Genomic DNA, 12,878 nt, shown 5'->3' on the forward strand with positions numbered 1-12,878 from the left:
TTTTTTTTCTCTTTCCCCCCCCCCCCCCCCCCCCCCCATTATTGAAAACGCTTTTGTCTTTTCCGTCTGCTCAAGGAAACAGCCTCTTCTGAGCTGTAGGTCAATTCCCACAAGGAGGCACATCATTATTACTGGGCATTGTGCTACCTATTGTGGGAGCCCACTTAAGGTCTCCCACATCTCTGACCTCATCCCTGGCTCATCCTTGGAGATCCTTCTCCTGCGCCCTTTCAGTTGTTTCTTCATTTGCATGTTTGTCGTATAACCCCCCCCCCCCGTGTTGCCATCCTCCCCAGCTACCAAACAATCCCACCCCCCGCCCCTCCACGTAAGAAATCAGTAGCCTTCTGTTTTCAAGCTGCAGCAATTGGAGGTCACAGCTGACAGCTAATGTCTCTATTTGCCTATCATTACGGTGGGGGAGGGGGTGGGAACTCGAAAAAAACCAAACTTGTGTTTTGTCGATAACATCTATATTTGTAAATGATCTTTTTTTAGGGATAAGGATTATCCTGTTTGGGCTTTTGTTTCACTTGGTGGGGCCAGCTGGAGCTGCTCCTCCAAAGCTGATAGAAAATTTGCCGTTTCAAATCTATTTCTAGGGAGGCACTTTTGGGGGGGGGGCCAAGGGTGAGAAATCAACCTGTTTCTTTTCTGCCATTCTGATTGGTGCGATAACGTTGACAAGCCGATCGCGTCAAAAGGAAATATCCTTGGCTTAATTGTAAGCTAAGTCTCTCTTAATCCAGGGGAGCATTTGAGATTCTGTCCAAGTGTTCAATTTCCCAGGCCGCTGAGGTCTGTGAATTTCTTTCCCCAGCCTCCAGGCTGCTGCAGCACAAGTCAGCATAGCTAATGCAGATAGATCTCTCCCCCTCGCGCTCTCCCGCACTCGCTGCCTCTCCCTCTCCCTCTCCCTCTCTCTGCTTTGATTCGATATGAACAGACTGGTAACTCCAATGCCAGAGCGAAATCTGACATAACTCTGCAGATGGCTACGTTCGGATGATACACCTAGGGATTTTCTTTTTTTTCCTTGAAGGAAGGTAATATTTGTATGCTAACGTTTCTTTTTTTTCCCTTGTTGCCATTTTTCAGGACTGCCAGTCCCAAAGAAGAGCCCAAAGTCGGTAAGCACTCTTTCTACGTGTGTGTGACTTCCTTCTGTTTGTCTCCGTCGTAAGGCAAGGGGCTTGCTTGTGCGTCGGGCTTTTTTTTTTTTTTCCCCCCCCCCGTCTCGTTATTATTATTTTGGTGTGGATTGTTTTAAGTTGTCTGGCTGTGGCCACAATGCCCACCGTGCAGGGTGTGCGCTGCATGGTGAGATGAAAGAGGAAAGCCGTGCAGGAAGGGAGCTTGCCTGCAAATACAGCTGGAGATGCACAGATCCTCGTCCCCGACGGATGAGCCGCTCGGCAGTTTAAGTTGCCCCCTCCTCAAATGTCATTGTTTCCTTTCTTTGCAAGATGGGAGGCTCCACCTTCTTTCCAGAGAGCAGTTCCCATCGGAGGTGTCCGGGGACTCCAACCTTTGGCATGAACTCAGTGTCTTCTCATGCACCAGGAGATGAATTATTTACCAACTACAAAAGCAGGGCAGTTTACGGGGGGTGAAATGGGGGGGAGGCCAGGCATGTGCAAGGTGCGTCTCCAGGTTCACGGGCATGCCGTGAGCTGCCGTGAGACTGGGAACATCTGGCTTGCTGTGTGGGGGGCACCCTTTGTTCCTTGGCTCGCCTTTCGCAGCATTTCGCTCTCAGCGCGAGATCCTTTTCAACGCGAAAGAGAAAGCAATGATTTCCTGTCCTTTCTCATCTGGTTTCCACGTACAGCTGTTACCTGGTTGACATGTTAGATAATGGCTTGGAGGCTCTCCTCTAAAGTGTGCTGAAAGCCCCGCTCCTCCTCCAGCGTTAAGAGCTGAATATGCTCTTTTGAGCCAGGAAAAGGGGGCGCTTATTTTATAGGGAATGAGAGGTTAGCAAGGTGGATTTGAAAGGGGCTGATTCCTGCACAGCTTTGCCGAGTGAAACTTCCCCAACGGTCCACCGTGGGTGCCGGCAGCAGCAGCCCGTAGCCGTGCAGCCAGGTGAGAGGTTTAATACGGAAATGAGCAGCAATCTCCTGCTTTTAATATGAGTTCCCTGTTCCTCCTAAAAGATAGCCCTGAAATAATTAATGCGATTCCCGCGGCTCAGGGGAGCGCTGATTAAAGTCACATGACTTCAGGCCTATAGCATTGTCAGCTTGCATTAATGTTGAGAGGGAGAAGAGCAGTTTGTGCTCACACTCCGATCACAGAAATGTCAGGCCGTATGCATTTACTTCTGTGTCATAGTCAAAGATTAATTCAGCCCTTGGTAAAATAGAAACAAGTGTGTAAAATATGTACGAGCCCAGCAAATTTTTTTTTTTTTCCTACCCCCACCCCCCAGCTGTGTGTTTCCTTTCCCCCATCAAAGAAGGTTTCTCTGGATTTGATTTAAGATAGTGTAACCCTTGTTATTTAAACCAGCTCTGGGAAATGAACTTTGAGTTTTAAAACTGGGCCCCCTCGCAGGATCAGATCAAGCAAAATCTCCTTTATTAATGAGTGGCTGTATTAAACACCTGTCTAGTGAATGGTGTCTCTTCAGCAGCATTTAAATCTGTGCAGCATCTCAATCCACTTAGAGATTATCCTCCCTGGATGAAGAGCGAGACTGTTTGCAAACAGGTGTTGTCCTGGAGCCTTCAGTGAATCCACCAGCCTCAGGTGCAGTTGGTTTTTCCTGGAGGTTGTTTGCAGAAGCTGCTTTGCTCATTGAAAGCAGCCCAGTTCTTTGGACATCGTGCTCCTGGAAGGCTGCTTCCTCTCCTGCCCTTCAGCATTTTTCACCAAAGCCATTCACCTGTGGTTCTCAACTTTTTTGGACTTGGGGCCCCTCAGTAACTTTGTGAATTTCGAAATCTAATTTATAGCTTGATAGATTGTGGATGGTCCTGCTTTGAGCAGGGGGTTGGACTAGATGTGACCTCCCTGAGGTCCCCTCCAGCCCTCATTTTCCAGTACAATGCTTCCTTCCTTGCACAGGGGCTGGGCAATAGGGTGGGAGATTGTCTAGGGAGGACCCTAAGCCTGGTTTATCTGCTTAGCTTATCTGCTGATCTCCTCACCCCTCACTTATCTCCCACTCCCCAAAAAAGGAAAAAAAAAAGTGAGCTTTTTCCCACAAAAAGGAAGAAACTGCTAAAAACACTGTTTTCCCCCGCTGTTTAGGTATAGGAAGTGCTTTGCACTCGCAGCTTAAAACAGTATATCAAGGCAGCTTATTGTAGTCTGCAAGATTTAAGGATCCTGTTGTGCAAAGGTAAAAGAACAAAATGATCAACTTGCAACATACAATCCATCATTTAGTCTTAAGCAAAAGAATAAACACAATAACATTATCAATCCAATATTTATAGCTGCTTCCTTTGCATAGTGTAATAAATGGAGGTTTCATGTTTAACCGTGTTAAGAAGCTTAGAAAGAACGGGTTTCAAGACACAGTTGCATCAGCTCTAAGCTTCGCACTCCAGTCTCTGCAACCTGTTCCCAGGTGGGGTGGGATTGCTAAGGAGCTCCCTGAATGGTGCAGATATCGCATCCTCGTGGCACTAACGCCCCACTTCCCTCAGTACTCCTCGAGGCAGGCTGGCTGCACCTGTAAGATCCCCGACATGGGTCTAGTGTAGCTGTTGTCCTTCTCTTGCCCTCGCTCTTCTCTACGAAGCCCTGACAAAATATTTACTTCTTGATTAATAAATGAGCAGCTACTAAAGCAGCATCCCACAGTCAGTTCTTAGGTTAGTAGACTGACCCTAGCCCCAGCTTGCCTTTTCTGAATGGCCTTAAAGAGTGAACTCAAGCAACTTCAGTGATTTCTCCAGCTCCTCCACCCAATTTGTTGCCCATCCTCTTCCTTTCCTCCATCCTAATGAAGCACCAGTGCATTCCTGTCCTCAGCCTGTGGTCCATTTCTTAAACATGCCCTGGTTTTTAGCTGGTTTTGATCCACTAACCTACTCCCATCAGGCCACATCTGTGTCACTGTGGGCTTTTGCCTCCAGAGGCAGGCCTGGAGAAGAAATGTTAGGCCCTCGGGAGGTTTGGTGGTAGCACCACAATGGTGCTGCATGTGTTGTCTGTTCTAAAGAGAATAATGTATGTGCAGACACAGGGCAAAGAAATAACTGCATTTCTGAGAGGGTATTTAGAAGATTTTACGTCTTCCATTGTTATTTCATAACTATCAGTTGATGTGCTATGACCGCAGTTCAAGGTATTCTTCTCTGCTCATTTGCTTCGTAGAGTTTTTCAGGTTGGGGCGCAGGGCCCAATTTGTAAAATGTCCCACGATCAGATTTTTAAGTTCTCGTGCGTGGAGCTGGCTAGAAATTTTCAGGAAAAAAAACCTCCCCCTCCCATCATCCCCAGAGGAAATGTGGATTGTTTTTATTAGATGGACAAGTTCACAGAGCATGCCTGCTTTTTGTGGCTGTGTCTGATTGTCTGAGGGAGAGCCAAAAGTGAAAAACCTCGACCAAAAATTTAAAATCTTTCCATTTTCTACAGTTTGGGGTGAACATTTACATTTTTCAGGGGGGGCGGTTTGATGAAAAGTAGATGAGTTCTCCTGAAGCCATTGAAGTTCGTTCTGCTCACCCTTCATAATCATGGCCAGATCCACTGCAGGCCTCAATTCCCTCCAGCCACCAAGATATGCCATGCAAACATAAGAGCTAAGGATTTTGAGAAGAGCTAATGCTGCCTCCTCCTCCGTTCCCCTCCTCTCTTCCACACCCTTGTTTAGATATCTAAAGAGAAGCATTTTCAGGAGAGCTCAGCCAAGCTACAATGCATTCAACTTACAGTTTTGCCCTTCGGCTCGTGTGCATTTAGCTGGTGTCAGGATCTATGCTGAGTTATTTTTGTCAGGATGAGGAATTGATTATCTGGCCAAAGTGTGTCCATGATGCATCCCTTTTTATGCCCGAAGGGGGACACAAAGGCCTTTTTTCCAAAGCACTAGGAGCAGAATCAGCGGGCCGTGCCCACGATCACAATTTCTGAGCTTCCTTTTCCAGAAAGTCCTGTCCGGGTCTCCCCCAGGGTCATCCTCATCATCACTCCTCTCCCTGTCTAGTAGCTTTGTCCTTGCTTCCTGCCTTTGACACCTGGAAGCACACATTAGTCCCCTGACAGCTCAGGCCTTGAGCTTCTGTCCCAGCCTTGCTACTGCCTTGGGCAATGGCTTCTGCTCGTTCGGCTACCACTACACAAAGCAGCTTTTAATTGCTCCTGTGTATAGGCTTTCCACAGATCTGTTACTGAGGGTTGACACTGGTACCTTCCAGCACTGCACCACTCTCTACTCAGATATCTCCCCTTCCTTTTTTTTTTTCCTTTCTTTCCCCACCATGTAAAATCTGCAGACTCTTTTGTATTGTTTTTCTTTTGCCTCCTGTAATCCTCTCACAGCTTTGGGAGAGGAACGGGGATGGTGCAGTGCACGGTGTAATCCCGTTAGCTTTCCCAAGCGACTAGATTTGGATTGGCATTGTAAGCACATGGAAGGCTGGCTTCTTCCTGAGCTTCATGGAAAATATAGCTATTGAGATTTGAAAGGGTATGGCATAGGGGAAGGATGTAGACAGCTGTATAAACCCCACAGGAAACCTACCCTCCCTACTCCCTGCTCTTTGGTCACTACCCTGGGAAAGGGGGCTTTTATCTTTCCCATGATCAGTGGCCCAAACAAAAACTGTAGGGTAGTTTGTCTGCAGCTTTTGCATTGCAAAAAAAGGGAAAGCTGGTTGACAGAAGAGCTTGTGGGAAGAGGAATATATTTTGGGGAAGGTGATTCTGATAAAGGCTTTGGGAGGTTTTGCAGGCTTACTCCCTCTTGATTGTTTAGGCGAGGAAACCTGGAGCTCCTTGGGTTGGGTTTTGCATGTCTTTGGGCCTGAACAAACTTTTCATTTATTCCAAGGTAACAAAGAAGTAGATGCGCAGTTCATGGCCCTATATCGTCGTAGCTCACTCAAAACCAGTGTAGAATTATGATGGGGGAAAATCAGGGGCAAAGTTACACCAGTGTGAAGTAAGCCAGCATAGATGTCAGATATCCATGACTTATCTCAGGGAAGCCATTTGTTCAGGGTAAACAGGATACTAACTGCCACTTAAGGGTGAGGCACTACAAAAGCACATAAAGGACTATGAGGTTGTCCATTTGCTCCAGACGGCAGTGTGATTTGATTCCCGTGTGCTCGCTTTTTGTCGAAGACATGGGAAGACCGAAAGAAAGTAGAAGGCGCTTGCAAAAGTGTTTCATGTTTCTTGATGAAAACTCCATGGCCATATAAAAATCTCAAGTACCTACACAAAAACAGTGTAGGTCAGGTAGATCCCTTTTCACTTCTGAGCCCTACAAATGTAGCAGATATGTGTATTGGTAGAGAAAGGTTTGTCTCCAAACTTTTTGATTAAGCCGTGGATGAGGATATGTGCGGTACCGTACCTAGATTCCTGGCAGCGCCAGGCAAACTTTTATTACCGGGACCCTCTTTGCCAGAGATAAGGATAATAATATTTGAACAATGGGGAAAAAAATTACCATTTTCGGGCCCCCTTTCTGTTTGGGCCCCAGGCAACTGCCCGGTTCACCCATGTCTGGCTCTGGATACATGGGCAAGTATGCAATTCCTTGAGTGACCTGAATGGAAATGTCCTTACTTTTCATTGCTTTTTTTTCTACATTTAGAATTTCCAAGTTTGCCAAAGTTTGAAAAAAAAAAAAAAAAAACTGCTTTGGTCTGGACAGGTCTTTCACATTTAAATAATTTGTATTTACTTGCATTGATGACCTCAACTTAACGAGATTATTTTTTGTTTGGAATACACACACAGTTCCATTTACATCCCCTGGGCAGAATGGGACTCCAGCTTTGAATGGTAGTTATTAATTATTTCATATAATAAGCTACATAAAGGTGCCTCTTAACAAGGAGGTTGTCCATGATGGCCTTTTTGTTGGGTCTGTTCAAATCTTTGGTGAAGTTTTCCAGGTTCTGCTATCAAGTTTCTATAAGCAAGTTACTTCCAACAAGATGGGCTTCAAACCTGGTGTTCACAGAATCCTATTTATTGTCTTTTAGTTATTTGCCCTTCCCTTACATTCCCTCAAAAAAAAAAAGATAAAATACCTTTTTTTTTCCGTTAGTAATAAAACTCTGATTATTCACAGCTCAGATGCTTTTCAGCAGAAGTCTGCCTTAAAACTGCTTTGTTCATAAACTGGAATTTTGTGCACAGGGAGGTCTGCATGTGAATGAGCTTCTATTGCCACTTAGAAAACCGAAAATGTTTGAAACGGGTTCAGATATTTGTCTTTGAAAACTGGTGGCTGAGCAGTCTCAGCAGGTATGCTCTGCTCAAAATGACTTTAAAGTACAAAATTAATTTCATATTCAAGTCAATGGAGATATCATTTAAAGAGGTGCCAGCGATGGGTCATCCACTTCAGTACAAGTCTCGAATGTCAAAGTAATTTATGCTGCCAGAATCGCCACGCCTCTCAGCCTAAGCCAAAACACAGGCAAAGCTAAAAAAATAAATGGAATATTGTTGAGACGGGAAATACAGTAATTTAGGTTGGTCTTGAAAAACTCAGTCTGATAGCAGTGGGTTTGTATGAGCTTTGGATTTCAGTAGCGTTGGTTGTAGCTTCCTCGGCCTGAAGAAGGGTGTTTGTACCCAAAAGCTTGCAAAGAAGAATTTTTGCAACTATTATTAGTTGGTCTAATAAAAGATATCAGATTTACCCAAAGAACTTTGCCTGCGTTGGATTTAGGTAGACACACACATTTTTTGTTCTTAAAGTATTTAATTAACGAGGAAATCAAATTGCTCATTCCACACACATTGAGGACCCAGTTTGACTGTCATCAGAGTTCAAGGAAATGCAGATGTTACGTTTGAAGCTTCTTCCTAACCCACTTGATGCAACCTGGGCATTGGAAAGAACGGTGAACATACCAAACTATGGACCTGCGAAAGGCTGCAGTCTTTAAACCAGGGAGCAGCTTAAGTGCATGTTTTCCAGCTCATCTTTGTGGATTAAAATTAGATGCTTCATATTACCTGATTACAAGTTTTTGCGGCTGAACACAGAAGGGGGGGAAAAATTCAATTGAACCTAGTTACTTATAATGCAATTTTAAATTTGTTTTATGCCAAGACTTGGAGGGCAGCATGTTTTCTATGATTAAGCGCTTTCCATTTTATATATCTCCTTCTGCCAGTCTGTCCATCAAAATCTGTCATTGGGGAATTTATCCGCACTTAGCAGCAACTGGTGGCAGCCCATGTGTGACATTTCTTTCTTTCTTTCTTTATTTATTTATGTGCATGCAGAAACGGAAGAGTGTGGGGGGGGGAATGATGGAAAACACCCACTTGGAGACCAATAACCGTCTGTTCCTTCTTTCTCTGCTTGCTTTTACTTGCAGCAACCACTTGAAAGGAAAGACAGCCAAAACAGTTCTCAGCATAGCGTCTCTAGCCACCGCAGCGGACACACCGCGTCCCCCATTCACAGCACTCAGGTGCTTCCCGACTACCCCGCCACTGAAGCACCGGCTGCAGATCAACCGGACAACTCTGGGCAGAAAAAGCCAGATCCATTCAAAATTTGGGCCCAGTCCAGGAGCATGTATGAAAGCCGACGTGAGTATTGAACAGGTGTGGTTGCTAAGACTACGGTGCTGGCAGCCAGTCTGATTTTTCTCCGTTAGGAAATGAATTTACTAATTTTTTTATTTTGTGCGTGTGGAAAATAGAGGACTAAACTCATATGTGTGGAGGAAGCAGAGAGGATCAGCGAATTATGTCTGATAGACATTAACAAAGGGTCAGGTTTTGTCTTGGGTGAAGAATGAGCTCGGGCGGCTTTCAGAAAATGGGCTTAGACTATAGGTTTGTGCAAGGAACAGTAATATATTTCAAATATTAAGGTCCTTCCTTTTTACTCTTTTTGAATGCATCTTTAAAATGGGCATTAGGGAGATATTTTTTTTCAAAAGCAAGAGAGAAGAGTTAGGTGTCCAACTCAAATTTCTTCTAGTAGGATAAGAATTTGCTTTGCCCTACATGGAAGTGGCAGGAAACGAGAGAGAAATTTAGTTTGCCAAAATACCGATCAGAGGCTTTTTCCGTCTCACTCTTGGGAGGAAAAATGCTGCTGAGTCTTTTGGCCTTTACCGGCATGTACTACTGTAACAATAGAGAAATCAAGCACGTACAGTAAGCGGCTCTCTGTTAATAATTAATACATGCACTTGGCTAATAGTTCAGCAGGGCTTTGACTCCGCTCCAAGAGTTTAAAATTGGTTTCAATCAGATCTTCCTCTGTAAACAAAATGAACATGCTTGCATCTCTCTAATTACACTGTCTAAGGCAGAAGAACCTCTAAAAGCTTCTCGGAGCAAGAGTTGAAAATAGAAGTATGCTTTCAGAAACAATGGCTATTTTAATTAGGGGCAAGGGAGCTTGAAACTCTTATTGCTAAAGGAACATGTTAGAGAGACCGTTTTTAGCTGTGGAAATGATGAAGAGCTTCATAACACATTAACCAGAGGTTTGTGCAACCGATATAAAATCCACATTACCCCAGAATGGACAGCAGAGGCATGATTTTTTTTTTTCTTTTTGATTTTTTTTTTCCTTCCAACCAGTTGAATCACTTTTAAATCTTATGGCGTGGAGAAAAATAATAACTCATGAGTCAGAGGCTTCCTGGCTGAAGATGCGTCTCTCCGGATCCAGTGTCTCAGCAATGCAGTTTCTGTGTGGCTCTCTTTTCCCTTCCAGACGTACTTGTTCTGGCCATGCAGGCCCAGTTCCTTTTTCAGCCTTATTGGCCCCTCCGGTGGAGAAATGGGGGATGTGGACGGTCCTCTCATCCCATCAGGAGGGGATGAGGGCCATGTAGTCCGTGGCCAGGGCCACTTCCCCCAGAAGCCTTGTGGGAACCGAATCCCCTCTGCCCCATGCCTCCCTGCAGCCTGGCTGTGTAGAAACCATGCTGTCATTGTCTTGGACCCCCTGCAGCTATTGAGCACATTTCTAATTAACTGTTTAGCTCATGCTAATTAGTCATTAGTGTTAGCTCAGCAGCATTAACTCCTGTCTGGATTTCTCAGTGGAAATCTGTGGGCTGACTGGCCCTCTTCCCCCCTTCCAGCTCTGCAATTCTTCCTCGTCCCCAGTTCTCCATCTCTAAGCCCTGTCTCTAAACCCCAGCTTCTTGCTGCTGTGTTTTCCTCTTTCACCTTCCCTCCTTTCCCCCCTCTATCAGTGCATCTACATGAGATGCTACAGCGAAATCGCGACGAGCTCCTGCATCGTAGCTCGTTGCTGCTGCCCAGCAGCAGTGCCAGGCACTAACTGTGATGTGATACACTACTGTGCGTTAGCACCAGGAAGAAACCGTGCAACGACAGTGCTGCATGGTAACGCCAGTTGCTGCACAGTTGCTTAGTACTTGCATTTAGGGCTTGCTAAAGTACTAGATGACTGCACGGTAGCAGCTGCGCAGTCTACCGCATGTGCAGACGCAGCCGAGTCCACCATACGTGTAGACGCAGCCACCATCATGCCTCCACGTTAAGCATGGGCCTGCCTTCTTCTCTGTCTGCAGTCCTCATCTCCCCCTGGCAAGGGTGGGAATTCTGCCTTCTGACTCCCGCTTGCTCATCCCTTTTCCCCCCCTTTGACACAACTTTTCAGGGGAAAGTTTCACCTGGACTTCTTGGCAGCTCTCCTTAGGTATGCGCTGGTGGAAAGATCAAGGATTTACCTTTGCTGAGCCCAGGCCTGTTTCAAACTTGTGGTTCTCTGAGTTGGCTTCAAATCGGGCAATGAAACATGACCATCCTGCCTCTTCCATCTGCTTCCTTACGGCTTGGCTTTGCTGAGTTTCATTGTGAAAGGAAAACCAAGATAGAAAAGGTGTAACCTGGAAGGCACCTCATTTGCACGGAGGGCCAGACCCAGGAAAACTTTGATAGTTGAGTTGACAAAAGATTTTGGACTCAATCCTGCTCTTCTCCCCCGGGGCCCTGGGTGGTGGCAGTCCATAACATGACAGAAGTAAATGGGAGAGCTTGGGTGCCAGGTAGGTACCCCATGCTAAGCCATTTTATTCATGCTGTGCTTAACATTTTGGCCTCAGTTACAGTACACTCATAACATAATATTTACTGGTACTTCAACAGTTAGTGGTGCAGAGATGCCATCGCTTGAGGCTGAAAAGCATCCCTTGTCTGTGGAGTGACATGGTACCCCTTTTCCCATCACACCCCTTCCTGGGCTTGGAAATAAGTCCTTTTTCAGTAAGCTATAAGCAACCCTCTAAAACCACAGGTCCCAAGTGGAGATGTGACACTTAACGAGTGGATATTTACTCATTTATCATAGCTGGATTTAATGTGGAAGTGGAGTTGCAAGCCTAGCACTGGGTTTCTTATGGAAACTATTGTTCTAAAACATAGTAGTGCACAACTTACTAGAGTGCAATCGCACAACTTATTCCTCCTTCTTATTGCAAAGTGCAGATGCAATCCAAGCATCAAGAGCAAGACGAAACCTTTGCGTGGAGTAGATTTGCAATAAGTAGTCCATGAAGTGGATTTAAAAAAAACATCAAAGTATCTAACATCTATGAAACTATAAATGTATGTTGATTTTATGAAGAAATCAAGTAAGGTGAGGTCTTAATGAAGGAGTTAATCCACTAGCAACTTATGGCTGGATTTTGGCTCCTTTTATCTTTGACTATAAAGCGTGCAGAGATGTCTTGATGCACCTTTTGAATGCAGTGGATACAAAGGAAAGATTGATCCTTGGACCATGTCCCAGTTTGGGCAAGAGTTTTATTCCAGCAATAATATGCAGAGATTTCACGTAGTATCACAGTGCCATCTTCTTGAGGATGGGAACAAAATCACCTTGAAGGATACTAAACACCTGAGCAGCTCTTCTAATTGGGAGTAAATTTCAGTCATTGCATTTTCCACTATTTGAAACATGGATAGAGGCAGCCGTGTGGTCGTATGGTGTGGAAATATAATCTTTTTTTCCTTTGCTGAGCGCCCTTTGGCTAGCTGAAGCATATCCTTGAAAGGCAATACTTGGTTCCAAATGACATGTCCATCGCCCACCTTCCAGCCAAACCATATATTTTATATTTATATCGATCACACGTCTTGTGAGATCATGAGGCACTTGCCTCCTTTGCCAATGAGAGCTATACAAGTAAATGCCTTTCCTGGGTATAAAACATTGAATCAGGATTCGTAGCTCAAAACCAGTCCGAGCAGCCCGTGTTCTCCAAAGAAATACTTTCTGTGCCCTGGCCTTGCCGCACAAGCAGCAAAATAATAGCAGCTTCATGCATCCAGTGTGAATTAATAAGTGTGGCAGCATGTGATCCAGGGATCAGTCCTGCAAGGTGCGGAGGACCCTGGCCTCAATCCAGCCAATTTCAACTTCAAGCTTTGAAGCCAGTGGGATTACTTAAATGCTTAAAGCTTAAGCTGGGCTCAAGTGCACCGCACTTGGCTGAATCAAGCCTTTGCAGAAGAGAGGAGGGAATATATAGCTTTCAGCTGAGCGACTCCTGAAACTAGATCATTTGGTGCTGATGATAATTTGCCATTTGATTGTGCTAAGTTTTAGCAGTGTGGTCTCCTCTTTATGCATAGCTCATTACTGCTAATTAGAGTTCTATATGTGTATCAGAGGGGAGACGTTAGCACTGAGTTGGAAAAAAAAAAAAAAAAAAAAAAAGACC

At 45.0% G+C, this 12,878-nt stretch overlaps 1 protein-coding gene across 7 annotated transcripts in view; it reads left to right on the forward strand.

The window, feature by feature from the left end:
• Positions 1 to 12,878, forward strand: part of MAGI1 (membrane associated guanylate kinase, WW and PDZ domain containing 1) — a 226,192-nt gene that overhangs the window by 180,078 nt on the left and 33,236 nt on the right. For all 7 annotated transcript variants that reach the window (XM_019504803.1, XM_019504805.1, XM_019504804.1 and 4 more), the window contains exons 12-13: positions 1,099 to 1,130; positions 8,535 to 8,751. In XM_019504803.1, coding sequence (XP_019360348.1) covers positions 1,099 to 1,130; positions 8,535 to 8,751 — 249 coding nt within the window. The remainder of the gene's footprint in view (positions 1 to 1,098; positions 1,131 to 8,534; positions 8,752 to 12,878) is intronic.

This window comes from Gavialis gangeticus, unplaced genomic scaffold, assembly GCF_001723915.1.
Source record: "Gavialis gangeticus isolate Ggan-Ray unplaced genomic scaffold, GavGan_comp1, whole genome shotgun sequence".
NCBI classification, from domain to species: Eukaryota; Metazoa; Chordata; order Crocodylia; family Gavialidae; genus Gavialis; species Gavialis gangeticus.